Source organism: Pectinophora gossypiella, chromosome Z (assembly GCF_024362695.1).
Source record: "Pectinophora gossypiella chromosome Z, ilPecGoss1.1, whole genome shotgun sequence".
In the NCBI taxonomy this organism is placed as follows: Eukaryota; Metazoa; Arthropoda; class Insecta; order Lepidoptera; family Gelechiidae; genus Pectinophora; species Pectinophora gossypiella.
Genome location: NC_065433.1, coordinates 6,167,737 through 6,187,020, shown reverse-complemented (window position 1 = coordinate 6,187,020; position 19,284 = coordinate 6,167,737). Strand labels below are relative to the sequence as shown.

The 19,284-nt window shown below is 39.5% G+C and overlaps 2 protein-coding genes across 3 annotated transcripts; one reads left to right on the top strand and one right to left on the bottom strand.

The window, feature by feature from the left end:
- Window positions 1-1,396: 1,396 nt before the first annotated feature.
- On the top strand, window positions 1,397-17,337 carry LOC126380114 (zinc finger and BTB domain-containing protein 14-like). 2 transcript variants are annotated; one of them, XM_050029357.1, is made up of 11 exons: window positions 1,397-1,467; window positions 1,922-2,124; window positions 3,749-3,922; window positions 4,431-4,618; window positions 6,409-6,516; window positions 6,780-6,850; window positions 7,129-7,369; window positions 7,961-8,032; window positions 10,496-10,615; window positions 11,372-11,437; window positions 11,626-17,337. In XM_050029357.1, the coding sequence occupies exons 2-11, from the start codon at window positions 1,939-1,941 to the stop codon at window positions 11,720-11,722; spliced, it is 1,323 nt and encodes a 440-aa protein (XP_049885314.1). In that variant the 5' UTR covers window positions 1,397-1,467; window positions 1,922-1,938; the 3' UTR covers window positions 11,723-17,337. The 2 variants fall into 2 exon arrangements, with proteins under 2 accessions (XP_049885314.1, XP_049885313.1); XM_050029356.1 differs by lacking the exon at window positions 1,397-1,467 and adding an exon at window positions 1,474-1,812.
- Window positions 17,338-17,565: 228 nt separating this feature from the next.
- On the bottom strand, window positions 17,566-19,041 carry LOC126380107 (cytochrome b-c1 complex subunit 1, mitochondrial-like). The gene has a single exon (XM_050029339.1). The coding sequence runs from the start codon at window positions 19,039-19,041 to the stop codon at window positions 17,644-17,646; it is 1,398 nt and encodes a 465-aa protein (XP_049885296.1). The 3' UTR covers window positions 17,566-17,643.
- Between the last annotated feature and the right edge of the window lie 243 nt (window positions 19,042-19,284).

The window sequence follows — 19,284 nt, the reverse complement described above, 5'->3', positions numbered from 1 at the left end:
CACGTGCAAAGTTAAGGCGCGCTCTTCGATGGTCTGCAGTTAATTTCGGCCCATTTGCTGGCTTATGCGGTACCAGTCCACGATCCTTCAACCTTCTTCTAATTGTAGAGTCACTTACAGCCACCCTTCGTACAACACGAAGCCGCTGCTGCAGTTGAAAAGCGTTAAGGCGTCGATTTCTTAAAGAAGTTGTTACAATAAATCGATCATCTCGCTCAGAAGTGACCCGATTCCTGCCAGATCCTGAACGGCGCGTGAACAAACCAGTCTCCCGATAACGTTTATAGACTCTATGAACAGATGACAGGCTTAGATGCAGTCTTGCAGCCACAACACGCTGACTAAGGCCAGAATCCAGCAATGCCACAACTTGGGCGGCTTCTGTGAGCGAAGTATCCATACGTTTTAGAAAAAAAACCTTTTTTCAGACGTCCCAAAGTCACAGTATTGAAATAAAAAATAAAAAGTTTAAGGATAGGCGCCAATTTTTAGTTTTTAAACGCTAAATGTACTCCAACCCTAAACACACATTTGTCTCAAAACAGTGATTCATTTCGTTTATAAGATAAACAAATGAAATTCTAATTTTGAATTTTTGCTTATTACTGTAATGGCCAAACTGCCAGCTATACATTTATGTTTTTTTTTTCATCGTATGAATTCTTTTTTGTGTTAAATTCGGACAGAAACAATGAAAACGGAAGTGTTTCGATTTTTTTGATGAGAAGTGTATTTTCTCGTTGCTCGGGTACAAAATTATTCCAAATATATATAAAAATAATTGTTGCTCGATATTTGGACCACATTATGTAATTGAATTATGTTGCTACCTATATTGCTTTGTATTTTGATCAGAATAATAATGGGTCCACATCTGCCAAGACAATTCCAAAATGTGTTGTGCCTCGGTGTAATAACATGGGTCATCATTTATACCCAAAAAAGTTAAAATAAAAATAAGTATGCATAAATGTCTGTTATATGTAAACGAAGGCAATTTTTATAGCGCCCGAAGGCAACATAATACGATACCTAGGCACAACACATCTTCCAACTAATATTATTCTGTTCAAAATAAAAAGAAGCAATATAAATACCAACATAGGTCTACACAAAATAAGATTCAAATATCAAGCAACATTTTTTATAAATGCTTGTGCTATTTAGGCAATATTTAGGTATTTTTGAATAATTTATTATCCTGTAGGAGCTAGACAGTGCTATCTATATTATTTTTGGGGAACATCATCATTAAAAATAAATAATTGTGTAAATTGCCAATTTAGATAGCAATTTACCCAAAATGGCGGGTAAATTGCCTATCTATATTTGTATCTATACTATAATTATTATTTTTACGAATAGGCTGCATGTAATATTTGTCCTTGCCAAGTAATCCAGTTAGAAGCTGGAATTTTTAAACCAAAAATAACCATAGACACCCATATTTTGTCTTTGAATTTTGTGGTAATTTTTGCGTTTTAGATTATATTTATTATTTAATTTATCATATAACAGTCCAAAAAAATATAAAATTAAATAAAAAAATATTTTTTCTTGTATATTTATAGATTTAAATCACACATAGTTTCTGACATTGTTTTGTCGGACAACGAACGGTGCATTGTGAACAAGCGACATTTTGATATTTTTTTCGTGTATTGCCATGCCAGGCAATAGTATTTGTTTCGCATATTAAAATATTCACAAGCATTTTAGCTCTAATTCTGTGATGTTTCGATCATGTATATCTAAGGACTAGACGAGTTCAAGTAGCATACGTGGGCAGTTGGATAATCGCTTAGATTTTCAGTGAGTGTCTTTTTCATTGTGCGGACGCTTAGTACTGAAAGTGTAATTGTACAGTTATGCGGCAGTAGGTGTTGGCATTTGTGAAGCATATCGTTTGTGTTGTGTGCAGGAGGAGAGGAGGAGGAGATGGCGATGCCGGAGCAGTTCTCGCTGCGGTGGAATGACTTCCATTCAAACTTGTCGCAGTCGTTCCACGCACTGCTGGAGGGCGAGGACTTAGTGGACGTGACGCTGGCGGCGGGAGGCCAGTACGTGCACGCGCACAAGCTCATCCTCTCCATCTGCAGCCCCTACTTCAAGGAGCTCTTCAAGGTATGAGTCATGCGATGTTCTACGCGATTGCGACCTGTTTTTCCTTGTTGACGAAGTGCGTGGAGTCTGTCAGCATACCTAGTATGGGTTGGGCTAGCAGTTATTGTGCAGTCTGAACTTTGTATACTATATGTCTGATACCTATCTATTTGTTTGTTGTTGATAAATGCCTTGTTGTTTACTTTACACATCTTATGTACTGAAGGAAAAACACTTGGTTGTTACAATTTTAAGTAATTTTGATTATGTTGTTTATTAAATGTTACTTTCAATTGAAGACATTTAGATCTGCTCATTTAGGAATTTTCAGTAATTGCCTATTCATAGCATTGTGGTTTAGTGTTTGTACCCGTGTACATATAGAATCTAATTTATCTGTGGAAAGGTCTGAAGGTCAAACTTTGTTAACCTTTTTCTTGTTGTCTGTTTATTTAGAACAAATTTTTAACTATTTGTAAATGATTTCAAGTATTCAATTTACAAATGGTAACATCAGACTTATGAGATAAGCTAGTGATGAATAATGTATAAAATATACTTTAATTTATTCAACAATAACATGTTTACACATTTCATTCTGTAAGTCTTGGAATAGTAGGACTCATTACCATGGAATGTGAATTCACAATTACAGTTTATATAATTTACTAATTGACATTTAATGGATCATAGGTACTACACTCTGAAATATGACTAGCATTTAGTTGCGGTACATTAAGGAGTTCTTTAACTATCCACATATGAAATATGGTTAAAATGATGCTTCTTAGCATTTCAAACTCAAATAGAACCAGAAGGGATGAGCTCGGCACTCCATATGGTGTGGGGCTTATATGTATGTAATATCCTATGGGAATGGGGTAAATAAAGATATTTATAACTTATAAATATAACTAATTTATTTTAAATAATTTATTTATTTGTACACAGTAAAACAGGCACAAGAAACATACAAAGAAAAGGCAAAAGTCCATTTGTGGTGGCCCTTAGGCGTTACTGATTAGTACACCAGAATCTGCTGAATCCTGTAGCTAATAGCTGTTGCTGTTTATTTCTAATAGATGTTTCTTCCTAATTAGTAAGATAGCTATGTTAACCTAACTGGTTCAGTCAGCAGTCTTTAAAACGTAATAATATGGTTAAACACTTCCAAGAAATTATTATTCCTATACTTAGAGGGAGCTAGAGATTCACACAGACAGAAATATACAGTATAATAATGGAGGGTAATGAAGTTGCTTGGAAGAGATACTTTGTAATAAGCTGCTAATCATTCGCCAGTTTCTACATTTTGTATTTATGTATCTTTGTGACTATTGAGGTGAGGTACTGGCCTCTGTAGTCCAGTGGTTGAGCGTTGGGCTCACGATCTGGAGATCTCCAATTCCTGGTGGGGACTCATTAAGAAAAAATCACTTTGTGAAACTGTCTCTGGTCTGGATAGGAAGCAAGTTGACATCACCCGATTGTCCGAAAGAAGATGGTTCGGCAGGCACATTAAGCCGTTGGTCCAGGTTACTGATGTTGGCCGTTGGCAGCTTATTTAGTCACCGGATATACCCCAGAGAAGACAGTTGTGGTTATAATTAGATTGTTCTGTTATTATTGAGGCACCTGTCCACAGATGAACCCATGCGAGCATCCGATTGTGATCCTGAAAGATGTTGCACACCAGGAGCTCCGGCAACTGCTGCACTTCATGTACCGTGGTGAGGTGCATGTCCGTCAGCAGGAGCTTTCTGGGTTCCTCCACACTGCTGAGCTGCTGCAGGTTAAGGGACTCACTGTTGGCAGGGAGGTTAGTATATGTATAATCAACCTTTATATGCATTACTGCTGCGCACAGGCCTCTGATGCTGCTCCACTGCATACATAGTAAAAAGTGACAGTTAGGTTGTAGTTTTCTCCATTTATATACTCAGCATAAGATATCATTTAAAAAAAGTCATAGTTACAAAAGTTTCAATTATAAGTTTCAAAACAAAATATTCCAGAAATTGTTCCAGTTAAAATGAATCTTTCAATGAATGAGTAGAAGTAATTTAACCTCAGATTCTGATATTGAGAATTTTGGCAGTTTATATTGCAGACTCGTGAGACAAAGGTAGAATTAAGTTTGTATTTAAATTAATTTCGTGAAATATAAATAAAATGTGTATAATGTATTAGGAGGGACATGCACGAGAGTGCAGCAATGCCAGCATCAGACAACAGATGGAAACGTGGAATGTATAAAGCTGATCTCAACAAACTAGAATAACAGGACAAAGAAAGGGTCACATGTCAAAAATGCTTTCATTTCACAGAGGAGCGAGTCGCCGCCGCCTGTGGTAGCTGAGGAGCCAGTGAAGCCCGTAGTCCCCAAAGCGGCGGAGGGCGGGGACAGCCAGCCGGAATGGGTGCCGGGGGGCGAAGACACCATCGCTACGGAGGCGCCGCCCGAACCCGTTGCAGCGCAAGCTAAGGAGGAAGCCACGCGTAGCCCGCTCAAGAGGTAAAGCATTTTGCATTCTTTTATAATTTCGCTGTTTCCTTTCTCAACTTATGGCTGTCTGGAACAAATAGTTTTTGGTTATAAGGCTGCCAATTGCCATAAGTATCTCTTACCGATTTAATTGTTTCTTTTTGGGGAAATAAAGTATTTTTCTAATTCTTCTAGAAGAACAAAATAAAATAATAAAAAGAAGAAAAATTGTACCTGAAGTATTAGTTATGCTTTATACGTTTTTGTTAATATAAATAAGTTTTTGGGCCAGTTTAATCATTTACCATTAATTATCTGAAACAGATTACCTACTACTAAGATTACATTCTTTCTATTGAAAAAAAAAGGAGCCGTTTACATCTGTTTATGGTCTGCATAGTAGATTATGTGTAGTTAAAAAAATGCTGTTTAGTATTACTAGGCGCCATGGCTGCATTTAGAAAGCGTCGCAGTGGCCCGCGTGATGGTCACTCACCATGAAAAAGGACCATTTATGCCTTGATGGACTTGCTAATGCCAATTACGTGTGTTTACTTTTTGACGACTTAAGTACTGATTATATCACGCAATGCAGTTCAAAAGCAACCAATTGTTACTAAACGAATATTAGCCCCGATTCCTACAGACACCTCCTAATTTTATTTTCAGTTATACCGTTTTCCTATCCGAAAAGGAAAGGGACGGGTGACTGACAACTGTTAATTTTAAAAAGAATAACCCAGGCGAATAAATTAGGCATCTCGCTGGTATGCAACCCGTTTGACGTGTGCTGTCAACTTAATTCTGTCGGGTTATTGGTCAATATAAAAAAATTGGGAGGGTTTTTATATTTCTGCCTCAAATTGACGTGTGTTCCATAAATTTTAGGCCTGTCGATTACCCGTCCCTTTCCCTTTCGGCGCATAAGAAAATGTCAGGTATAACTTAAAATAAAATTAGGTGGTGTCTACAGGAATCAGCACCATTTTATTACAGAAAAAAAATGAATGATTGATGCTACTATTATCGCAATCAAGTCGTAGAAGACGACTATAGGATCACGTGTAAGATTGTTTATCCACTACAGACTCTGTCATCCATATCCGTATGGATATTATAAACTTTATAAATAAAAATAAACTAACTCTCTGTTATTCTCTCTCTAACTAAGTCTGTTATCTTTTCACACTTAAACCCTGAACTAATTTAAATGAAATTGGGTACGGCAGTAGTTGGAGATCCAGAATAGAACATAGGATAGTATTTATGTGAGAAATTATCCCTTACGGGGATGAAATGTGCACTGAAAAGGTCGTGTCGCACGCGATAACCGCGGACGAAGTCGCGGGCAGAAACCTAGTAATTGATAATTCATCCGAGCGGTCCTGCGATATTTCCTTGTCTTCTGTCGTTTTTTGTCTCAGTTTACCCTAATTGGTTACTTGAGAGTTGTAACAATAAAATATGAAATATGTGGAATATGTTAGTTTATCATTTAACTATTATTAGCTTTTTTTTCTTAAGATCATTTGAAATATTTTATTTTTACAATTTATTTTTATTTTATTTGTGTATCACCCGAATTACGCGCGGCCGTCATTGAGCTTCATATTTTACAAAATAAACAAAAGCTATGACAGTTTCTTTAATTGTTTGTTGAAATGTGACGTCACTGGGAAAAATGTCACGTGACCAAAATGCAAAATAATGGAAGAGAATTTTTATAAAGCTTTTTCGAGAAAATAAAATAGCTATTTTAAGAGATATAACATAAGCGTTATCCGAAAACAGTTAATTAGCCAATTGTATTTCTTTCACAGACTGCTGAAAAATACTACTCACAAGAACAGCTATAACGTTAAGAAGAAGCCGCGTCCCGTGAAGGATAGCCCCACACACGCAGAGAACACCGAGTACGCCTCCGACAAGTGAGTAACTCCCTCCCCCCCCACACACACACACAACAGCTCCCATTACAACACAGTTGACAACTTCGGCGGGTTGTACCGCCAAACACGTAAGATTATGTTGTTGTGTTTTGTAATTTCATTTCTATCAATTTTATTTTTCAAAGCACTAACATAAATGATTTCCTTATTTTTTCATTTACTGCTATTTTTAACGTGCAATTTTGGGCGGTTGAGTTGAGGCACAGTTCTTTTTATTTTATTTATGTTGATACGCTTTCCAGTGAGCCTCTCATCGACTTCGACAACGACCTGTTTCATAGCGTCCTCGTTGTACCCGAATCTAAAGAGTCCGGTAAGTTGAGCTCTACCTGCTTTTGTTTTCAGCTTTTCATTTCATTTACTTAAGTGTTTATTTTTTTTATTACCTAAAGTAAAATAGATATCCTCGTTGCTAGTTTCGTACAATTACAAGAAACTCGTCTGCATCCACAACAAAAATGTACACTGGCAATTTAAGATACAATGGCTCCTATAAATTGTAACACGCACGATCATAGAGTACCGACCAGTTTGGGACTCGCGTCTCAGCGCCGCCATCTATCGGTTGTGAACACTAACTTTGGTTTATAGCGGGTTGGAATTGCAAGACGGGGGGAGTGAAGTGTCCGTCGTGTCACCGGTTCTTTGCGAATCGGTACAACCTGAAGGTGCACATCCGTGACAAGCATGACACTCGGGAGGGGACGCTGCAGTGCGAGATCTGTCAGAAGCGCATGCGCAACCCGAGCTGCCTCCGCGTGCACATGTACCACCACCGCAAGCAGGCCGCGTACCTCGCGCAACTCGGCGGGCAAGGCGATCAGATGACAGCGTACGTACATTATCTTTATTTTACTGTCTTATGAACGTCTAAGTCCTATTTCCAAGTGTTATACTATTATGAATGAAAGGTCAATGATCTGTGGTTTGCGACCCTGAAAGTGTTAAAATATCATCTTCTGTCGTCTGTGTTGTGTTAAGGGCCTTATTCAGGCAACACTTCCCTAAGTGAAATCTTACCTGTCCAGTACACATGCAATACATGTTAATTAGAAAAAGCTTTTAGCTGGCTGGACCAGCAATATATCTATGAATCAATTTAAAACATCAGAAAGATATCATTGTGGTCACGCTCTTCGTCGATGTAGTTAAATTCTATAATATTACAACATTATAAATCAATGTATTATTTCCTAAAAAAATATTACGCTGCAACCTTATGCCAACAGATTTAATAAATCAAGGCTACCAACTTCATTTCAAAGGATTAAAACTAGCTCCATCTCCTTATTTCACGTATTGTTAGAGAAGGACGACACGAATTTAAGAGCTGTCAAACTGAAATTAGGTTAAGTTTTGTGTCCGCCTAAATAGGCACCAATTTATGAAAATAATGTTTAAACATTTGTTGTTTATGTTTTAGCGTTCACAACATGGTCGGAAGCAAGTGGCGCAGCGAATCCTCGCATCTCGTCGACTACAGGGAGTTCGACAAGTTAGTATCTTTTGTTAATTCAATGTTATTTTACAGTAAGATATTTCCTTATGTTTCTAGAAGATTGTGTTCGTTGCGTTTCAGGTAAAAAGAACAAAATTGTTATCTTGTCTTACTTATCATTACATTTTTTTGGAACATAGTCTTAGGTAATAACTTATTATAATAAGAGTGTAGGTTTGTGTATGTACGTTTCGCCATTTGTAAAGAAAGTGTGTTTGTATTGACAGTTGTAAGAATAGTAACAATATGGAATTTGACTGGGTCAAAAAATAAATTATAAAATGTTAATCTAGAAACAGAAGCCAAGTCTAAGATGATAAAAAATGAATATCATTACACTTTTCGACTTATTTCGAATATTATTTATTGATGACGGCACAGGTCAGTATTTCCATACAAACTCAAAGGAAATCTTTAATTTTGACGTTTCGTACAAAGTGTCTCTTTTGAAGTTGCCTGTTAGCGAATGTGCCAAGCGAATTATTACTTGTATATTTGTTTGCGACGTCTTTATAAAGCCCTTCGCGTATCGAAGGTCTGTCGTAATTTATTAGAAATGATGATGAATACCGTCCAATACAAGACTAGAATTTAGAATTAAGCTTCGGCAGACTGAAAGCCTGCCAGGAACAGCGCAGTGTTAGTGCGGGTCTGCGCTGGTTGAAATACTATATATAGACTCGTCCTACATTCTTGTAGCCCATATGTGATGTCCATCAAAATTTATAATAAACTGCCAAGCATACACACACATAACATATTAACACAACATATAAAAACATAACATATTAAAAGAAGAAAAAAGTGACAAAATCTTTATTAAAAAAAATAAAAGAACTTCTCATTAATAAATGTTACTACAGCACTAGTGAATACCTTAATGATACTGATGTTACTATTTGAAAAGCTTCCTCCTCTCTTTTAAACTTCTATTTTGTTGTGCCCGAAAGGGTCTATGATGTGAAACTCATATATGTAACTTACAAACTTGTACACCATCATAGTATGCAAATAAAGAATATTGAATACAAAAAGATAAGTGTAAAGTGTAGTCACGTAACACCAAAACCAGTAGCAGCACAGCCGAGGTGGCAGCGGAGTTCATTGTGCGTCATATTATCGAATTAATGCGTAAAAATAAATGCCCAGCAGTAAGACGTACATTGATTGGTTTCATTATGATATGCAACTGCGACTTCCTTTGAACTGCTATTTGCGAGACTTTTTTAATAATGCGCTATAGTTATGCGATATTAATTGATGGTAATATTATCCTGCTGGACAGGGAGTAAAAACTCTTTTGTAAAGACTTCTTTTTTCGGGGCATATCTTAGAAAACGAGTAAGGGATTGCGTCCGTGCCAACATGATAAACTGTTATTTGGCGATAGTTTGTTTGATCACCTATCACCATAATAAGGAAGTTGACATGTATCAAAAATTACACGTTTTTTATTATAGTTGCCAGATAGAAAATATAGTGGAAATTTGCTGAAATTTTAAATAGTTACAGCCATCCGAAATTTGCTAGAATGGGACGGAGCATTCCCCCACTACTCACTAACTATTAATATCTCCGGCGTTAAACAATATATTGAAAAACGGATTTCAGAAAGTAAAGTCAAAAATAAAAGAATACAATGAACTATGCCCCTACGTTTCATTATATCAAAATTCTCAGAAAAGATCTCTGTTGATTAATTAGTTGTCGCTCAGTATTTGTGTATGTAAGTACATTTGTAAGGTCTCTAAATTTAATGAGAAGTTTACCAAGCGATCACTGTTTTAATGGAATTAAATGTTAATGGTTACTGTGTACAGCGCACCTGTTGTAGGTATTTCATACACTCTCCTTATCTTGTGGGTTGTGAGGTGGAATACCAACCTCATCATCCCTGGTGTCAGGGTTATTATTGAGCCGCCAAAGGCCCCTGAAATGACTCATGTAACGACTACATAATTACATTAGTAAGTAGTGACCGGGACCAACGGCTTAACGTGCCTTTCGAAGTACGGATCATCTTACTTTCTTTCGGACAATCAGGTGATCAGCCTGTAATGTCCTAACCAAACTAGGGATCACAAAGTGATTTCTGTGACATTTCCCCACCGGGATTGCAACTCGGGGCCTCCGATTCGTGAGCCCAACGCTCAACCACTGGACCACGGAGACCGCTTTTATGCATTGAGCATATGCCTTTAGCAATAGTAATATAATAAAGTTTATTATTCACACTATAGCCAATGCGAAGGGAACTTTGTGTTAAATTTGGCATGGAGATATGTTGAGACCTATGGGAGAACATAAGGATAGGTTTTTTTCTGTTTTTTTTTTTTTTACAAAGTTTCTGTTTAATCACTACACGCGTATCTGTGTGTGACGTCTGACGCCCATGCGATTGGGGAGCGGAGTTGCCGTTCTATATGTAGTATTATTCCTTATTCTATGGTGACGTTGCAGCTATGGGTCGGCAATGTCGACTCCCGAGCCGAGCAAGCAGCCCGGCGCCGAGAGCAAGTTCCCCACCCCGGAGCGCGCCACACCGCACGCCGCCGCCCCTCCAGATCTGATGAAGCAGGCGTAAGTACCACCTCATCTTTGCAGGCTTGGTATGAACTGGGTTCTTGCTTACTGGTTATGTCGTGAACGTCGGAAAATAGACCATCCCTACATCAAAACAACATAACTAGCTTCACGGTTTAAGTCCCATGTTATAGGGAGCAAATCTGTTGCCATTAGCTGGGCACAAGTCTTAAGTGTTTTGTATTTGCAATAACCTATAAAATGGCCCACATATGCCACTTCTCCTCTCGTGTGGGTTGTGAGACCAATGACCGAGCTCATCAACGCTGGTGTCAGGGTTACTATTGAGCCTCATGTAACGACTACATACTTAAGTAAATAAGAGCCGAGACCGACTGCTGAACGTGGCTCACGCATCATCTTACTTGCCAATAATCTGGTGATCAGCCTATAATGTTCTAACCAAACTAGGGATCACAAAATGATTTATGTGATATGTCCCCACCGACAATCGAACCCGGGTCCTCCAGATTAAGACACTAATGCTCTTACCACTAAACTACGGAGGGCGTTATCCCATTTATATCCCATGTAATAATTATGAGCTCCAGGAGCCGTATTTTGGAGTCGATCGTTTTCGATTCGCTTGCGAAAGTATACACCCATTTCACGTAGCACATCAGAACTTGTCATTTGCAAGACGAAACTGGTATGTATTTTCGAACGTGAGTTGGGGACGAACGATTTAAAATTACGAGGCGAGGCTCGCGAAACACAAGTATGTCACCGCGACATGTTTACTGTTTGTTGCAGCAACATGACCGGCAACAAGTGGCGCAACGAGTCTTCGCCCGTCGCCGATTACAGGGAACACGAAAAGTGAGTCGCTATTTACACCTTTTTTAATGTTTTCTTTGTGACATATCGAGAAAGTAAAAATAGACGAAGAGCAATGGGCTCTTTGAAGGGGAACATCATTGGCTAGCTGTTTGAAATAGGGATAGTTTCCAACTAGTCAAATCAGTTACTTTTTACTAAACGTCAAAACGTTTCTTTGCAATTTCTAGTTACGACTCAACAGCGTGCCCCGAGACGATGCAGCCGGGCACGGAGGGGGCTAAGCCGGTGGTCCCCAACCCGGAGCCAGAGCCCGAGTCGGTGTGAGGCCCCGCCCCCGCCGCCGCAACACAGTGCCACAGACTTGCAGCTACCAGCAGCACACCCATGACAGCTACACCGCCGTCAGCTTAAAAAACAGTTTTTGCTACCAGTAAACATAGAATCCTCGTATTTAAAACCTCTGTAATTTCCTTACACTATCGAAAGGCTAAACCCCCAGTATTTTCTGTACTAATATGAAACCAAAAAGATAACCTAATTTCAACCAAAAACTGCTTTTTAAGCCATAAAGATAGCACCCGTAATGATAACTTCAAGATAACTTGATAGATCGAAGTATCTTTTACATTGAATTATATTGATAAGTACATTAATTGCGTCCGTGGTACTGTGATGCTACATATTATAATAAATAATCGACATTCCACCACACAAGATCCAAAGACTGAAGCATCAATAAAACGTAAATATTATACATAAACATGCACTGTATGAAATGGTTATATTAATAATATATTGTCAAAACATAGGAAGGTACAAGGTGTGACTAACAAGTTTGCGCCGTTATGTCGTACTTATAACAAAAACATGAAATAAAATGATTGGAAGATTGCAAATAGAAGGTGAAAGACGCACCCTGTACCGTGCTCATGGAAGTATCTTGGAGCTATTAGCGGAGCACCGCAATCTCCACCCGCACACAGCCTCATACAAGCCAGGATATTGGTACGTCGTGACTCACAATTCCATGAAATTACTCACTAAAATATTGTATTCACAAAACATGCATTTAACTCAAGTTCGAGTGAGTCACAAACAAACAAGGATACAATTTGACGAAGTACAAGTATAATTAATAATTTTCTCTAGGCAGCTAGATGGAATCGTTTAGGTTTAAAATGACGAATTGCCATTCAATGATGTACAAATGTTTTGTCCCATATTGATTATGCTGACACGAGCTCCGGGCGCCTGCGCGCCGCCAAGCATAACCTTACAGTACAAAATATGATATTGTGTATAATATTCATTTATGAATCTATGCTTTACTTAGTCTATAAGTTTGTCTAATTGTAAGAAACATTTTTATGTGACTTTGAACCGAATAACTTTTTATACGTACTATATTAGTTATGTAATGATGATGTATACATTTTTATATATACATATTAATATACAAGGGTTGTTTAGATGAGTTATAATACTTTGTCCAAAATCTAAACCACTGCACTATGTCTTCACAGATGAGAAAGGTATACGGACAAATTTTTTAATTTTGTACCAACGTGCAAAATTATATTTTAAATAGATAGGTCATAATGACCTTAAATTGTTGTAGCATTGTCTGAGGGGTTAATCAATTCACAATATAGACATTACGCGTACAAAACGGAAAATCCATTGCAATTGAGGTTTTAATAGTATTATTGCATATGCATATTATATAGTACTATTGCAAGTACCAGATTGCTTGATGTCCATAAAGTAAAATATTCCACAGCAGTTTTCAGAAATGCTCCAGCATTCCTCACACTTATAGGGTAGTTGGCTTTTTCATATCATCAATCTACTCACGTGAACTCGTTAAATATTAAACTGAAATCCGTTTTTCAATATGTCATTTAATTCAGGAGAATTGATTAAAGTACTGACTTTAACTATCCGCTGGGGAACGCTCCGTCCCATCTAGCTAAACGGCATTTCTATGCAGCTGATTGTAGCTTGTACGGCACTAGAAACATGTGAAGCCACAAGTTGCTATTGTCATTTCTTCCTAACTTCTTGATTTCAGATGGCTGTAGCTATTTTATTTTTCAACGAATTCCGATTATTTTCATATTTCGATATTGGTTGGGTATTTATGTCTACAATGAAAAACGTATAGTTTGGATACTTGTCAACTACCCAAGTCAATTATTTGTATTTAAGACAATACCTGTTAAATTGTTACTGGTGGAATCGAAGATTCATACTTGTGGACTTTGAAAAAGTACCTTTCATTGTTGTGCTAGCTTGAGTGCGTCGAAGCGAGTGCAGTGGTTTATAAGATAGATTTATTACGAGAAAATTGATACCTCAACGTTTGTTCGACTGTTTTTGTAAGATATTCTCCGTTGTCGGTCCGCAGCTGAGTGGCGGAGACACGAGAGAAGCCAAGAACCATTTGTTGTATATTTTGGAGTAATATAAGTGATTGAAAATCAAGCATTCCATTAGGTAGCCGTGCGGGCCGGCAGCCGGTCCGGCGGCCGTAGCGTCAAGGAAGCTTTAATGTTGAACGTCCCATCGCTGTCAAGTCGAAGCGAAATTTAAGGTAGTCATTAGCTCTCTACGAATGGAGACGACCGCCCGCCCGCGCGGCGCGACAGATGCGTGCGCGCCGCTGCGGTCGGGCGCCGCTCAGTTTGGCGTTAAAGTTAGAAAACAAATTATTTAATGTAATACGTCCATTATTCGATGTATTTTATCGCGGTTTGGGTATTTCTAACCATTATATTAAGGGGTAGTAGAACTAACACTTCGAATTTTTTTCTACATTCCAGTAGTTGTAAGTCTGCATAATCGACCTGATAAAACTTTTTTTATTATACATTATTTATAATTTTAAGTACTCTTAGTTTTAAGTTGTCATTATTATATAAATCAAGGAGATTATTACAAAGTCTATGTAAGTGACATTCCATTCGGTAGCTGTATAGTTTTAGCATTTATAATATTTACCAAATTTTTTTTATGCCAATGCTCTAACATTATAGTGTATTGAGGGAATAGAGTGTGCAGCAGCGCGGCTGCGCGACCAATACTCAGTCCACGTGGCCAAATATGTCCGACTCACGCGCACGGTGAGCTTGTCATATATCATTGATACTTTGTTAAAGCCACAATACTTAATAGAAAGGTTAATGTGCAGTACAATAATAATTGTCTATATTACTGTTCATTGCTATGATTTCGAAACTTTAATCTGTATACCTTTAGGGACCTGTGCTCAAATGTGTCTATTGACGAACAGTTGATCTGTAATCCCCATGACACTAAGTCTACGTTTGTTTAGGATAAGTTGTCTACTGCTGGGTTCCGCGCTGTTCCAAAATAATCTTACACTGAGTACAAAGTACATAAAGCAAGAATATAGAATAGAATTAAAAAGAAAAAAACACTTATTAAATATTTTTGGAGAATATATTTTTGATGTGATTATTACAAAGAATATTGTGCCGTACCCAGTAGCTATTTCTATTTTCATTGTCTACTCGTAATCTCTCTCGCCATATAGGTTGAAGTAAGTGTGCATCATTACGTATGATAATTTATAGTTGTATCCATCTAGATCCGTCTTTAAAAGCCAATGTGTTTAGATATTTTCTTAAGTTCAATAACGGGAACAGTACATATTATGAATATTGCTCATGTATTTTATAGCAGTATATACCATTGTCGTCTTTATATTATATATTTTGGGTATTTATTCAAGAAATGTTGGTGTGGGGTATGTAAGATTGGCCAGTATTCAAGTCTTATGTGTGAGGTGTGACGTCGCAGTGAATTCGCCAGCGATGTTCCGATGAGGCTGCATTCAGAGTAATTTCAAAGTGTGGCGTCGACTACAGTGGCAAAGAATAAACAATAAAACTGCGTACAGAAGGGACACTTCGGCGCGCACCGATTGGTGCTATCAGACCCAACCCCCGATTTTGGGTTTCCTTTCAGTTCGTAAGACGTAAGCAGCGTGAAGGGACTGTCTGTCTCGCTAAGCAACCCACACTGCATCTGTGGAATGTCTATGTAATAACGAGATTTTTTTATAATGTGTCCGGAAAGTCAAAGAGCAGAATTAATTATCGATGAAAATGTTTCATTAGATCCATTGTAGTCGACGCCGCGGATTTAAGCCAGGTTAGGCAGCGGAGCGACAAAGATCTTTTGCGAAATGGCCAAAATCTGATCTGACGCCTAACGAACTATTCTTAGGAAACGTGGTTTTATGACAGTTGTTAGGAGATGGTGCATCCTATCGTCCCCCTGGTAGTTGGGGCTTCTGAAGACATCCCGCTTTGGGACGGTACAGAAAAATATCAACGCCCGAACCTCCGTCCCGAGCACTCTAGCCTCAAACAGTTCAGGATCCCGATACCGACCCCACCGGCGCGGTCGACGATTTCCCCTAGTGTCGATTAATTCTTTCAAATGTAATCCTCTCCGACGCCCTTACCCGAGACGTCGTGCCTAACACCCTCAGGCCTGTTGTCTTAAATTTTGCACCGGATAAGAGCCCTCAGCGCTCCCCATTCGTCCGGGCAAGTAGTTATGCCATATGCGGCAAATCCACAATAAGTCCGTTGTACCAATGTCATCCAAAAGCCAAATGATCCTTGTCGCTCTAAACGGAACAAATAGAGCTACGCCATGACGACGCAGCTTGTGTATTCCGTTGCCCTGTCGACCAGTTGTGTGTTCTTAACTAGTACAGTACAAGCAACATTGATTGTACATCACAGTAAATTACTATAAATAGGTTTTTTTGTACTAATCCGATGTCTTAAACCAATCCTCTTATGCTGTCATTCATTTTTTTTTTGTATTTTAGAATTTATAAAACTAAAGTCGATCAATGACAACTGGTAAAATAGCATTTCCAGCTAGTCAAATCAGTTACTTTTTACTAAATATTAAACATGAAATTACTATGGAGTTTGTGTGAAAAAGCAACCTGTGACGTCATTGAAAAACATCTCATCTATTACTACATTTTTCGTTATTAAAATTCATAAATAAGTTTACAGAAAACTTTTTTGTCACCTTTAGATCTGTCATTATTAAGTAATCAGAATTTCATAATTTATCTTTGGGAAACTACTACATCTCAGGCCTTTACATCTTTATCAGATGATTCAAACAGCGTTTCTGTGGCAGCTTTTAAGTAGTACTACTAATTATCACTTTTTCAACACTACCATTCGTTATCCAGGTAAAATGTTCATTGCATTTTTTCTGGTAACCAGGCTTTTATACAGTCGTGGATTCTAGGCCACCTTTTGAAAATGCTGTAATTATGCAAATGAAGCACAACATGTTGAAATTCATGCACAGTGCGTGGAACGGAAGCGAATTTTGATAACAATCAGTAAAGTTGGAAGCAAGTGTAATTTTCACCCTTCGTCTATTGTTCTCGGATTAGTGCAACCAAACCCGCAGCCGAGTGAGCCAGGGTCGCGACTCGTCACTCACTACATACGTGTTCACCTTCCAAATTCTATGCCATAGCGTGTAATGTGTAAAGTAGCGCTTTTACAACGAACAAATTAAGTTTTATGTGAAAAAATCTGTCCAATGCTCTCTACATTGTGATTGTATTTCTCGTACCTTTGTAAGCGATATTTAGCTTACGAATATATTTAAGTTTATTCTTTTTAAAGATTACAGTGCTTCTCTGTGACCGTATTTTAGCAAATTTCAAGATCTCGGTATTAGAGCGGCTTCACGCCTCACTCTCCATGCGGGGTCACGGCGGAGTCACTTCCACATTCGAACGTCATCGATGTGTATATGTATATATTGTAGCGTCGATTCAATCACGACGGTTTTCTTTATACTCAAAATCTTTTTATATTTTTTTTATACTAGCTTTAAATGAGGTAATAAATTATAACTTTGTATAATGTTGTTTTATTTCAGACTACACCACACCACAGATTCATTTAAAAACCAATCATTAAATTACCGTTTTGTACCCGCTACTTAGTAGGTATATATCAAAACATTAAAATATTGTCGTATATATAACATCGTTTTGTAAGGTATAATTTTACCTATATGTGTAATTGTTAGCGAACTTGACACGAATAAATAATAAATTATGTCATCAGCGAATGCGCACCCTAGGCATGTGCTGTTAGCGAATCTGATTATTAACTGCGAGCGCGATTGTTTCCCTGCGTACGCGAATCAAGAGCTAGCGTTGTAGATTAGAGTCGCATCCAGTATTGTCCTGCGCGGATGCGGTTGTACTCGGGCAGGCTCTCGCTGGGCCCGACGGCGGCGACGCACGGGCAGCGGTCGTAGATGTAGTGCGAGCACACGAGGTGCACGTCCTCCGGCAGCACCTTGTCGATCTCGCATATGCGCTCGTACAACTCTGGCCGCCGCCCCATGTACAGCGTGTACCGGCCCAGGTCGATGCACGCACATGTCGCGTTCTCCAGCTTCGTCATCAGCCGAGTCTTCAGTGCGCGCTTCGCCCTCCTAACCTCGTTCACCGTCACCATACAGCACAAATTCATAAACTCACTCTGTATATTATATAGTAATTCATCCAGATACAACGGATGCCCCAAGAACTGTATGCCCCAGAGGCCGCCATCCTTATATTTGAAGTTGAAGGTTCGGTAAGCGTCACACATGTTCTCGATGAGACCGGCGCGCGCAATCTTGTTGGGATGCTCAGGCCCGCCGGGCTGCGAGCGGTCCCAGCCGCCGAGGTACATGGCCGCCACGTCCATCGTGTAGTTGTCCTCGTCACACAGCCCGGGGCCCTCGAACGCTATCGCCGTGTTGCAAAACGGCAAGTCGTCGTTCCGGAACCGGAAGTCGCTGGCCGTGTACCGGTAATCTTCGTACATGCACTTGGACGGCTGCAGGCCGGACACGAAATGGTTCGCCAGTTCGACAATCTTCTCGTGCTTGACGCCGCCCACCGCCGCCAGCACCGTACGAGTCGGGTCGAACGTCTTACTAAGGTAGCGGCCGATAGTCGTGTCGCAGAAGTTGTAGAGGTTCGAGCTCTGACCCATCACTGACTGCGCTAACGTCGTTCCGTGGTAAGCGGCGCCGTGAAGGTAATCGAACAGGACAGCGTTTGCATCCTCATCCGCTTGCATTATCTCGCGGAACACGATCTCCTTCTCGCGCTCGATCTCGGGGCGAGAGAGGCTGTTGTGGAAGATGCAGTCGGCGAGCAGGTCGATGATAATGGGCGCGTCCTCGCAGAGGCACTCGGCGTAGTAGCCGCACAGCTCGCGGGTGGTGAAGGTGTGAAAGCGCGCGCCGGTGTTGGACATCTGGTGCTCGAGTATAGAGCGTGCGCGGCAGCGCGTGCCGCGGAACACAATGTGCTCGAAGAAGTGCGCGATGCCGTTCTCAAACCTGCTCTCGTAGCGCGAGCCGCCGTCGATAAAGAAGCCGATGCAGGCGTGTGCTACGTCGCGCCGCTCCGTGGCCACGCGCAGCCCGTTGTCCAGCTGCGTGTAGCAAGTCGGCGGCGCGTTCTTCATCATCTCGAACACTTTCTTCGGGTACGCGTAGCAGCGCACGCTCGTGTGTCGTGGCTGCCAACCCGTCTGCAAAAATTTTGCTGCTCTCAACATTTTCTCAAAGGTAAAGAGCTACTTTTAATTAAAGTGTGTTTATTTAATAAAACATGCATATGTAAAGTTTGTTTATATTGTCAACCCCCAAAGAATATAAATGACTACTTTTGTCAACCCGTGACATAGTTCTTACATCTATGCTTATATTGCGCGTTTGTCCGAAATGAGTTTCTAAAGGAGTGTAACCTGGCTACGCTCCTCAAAAACAGTATAGATGGCGTTGTACAGGTTTTTGAGGAA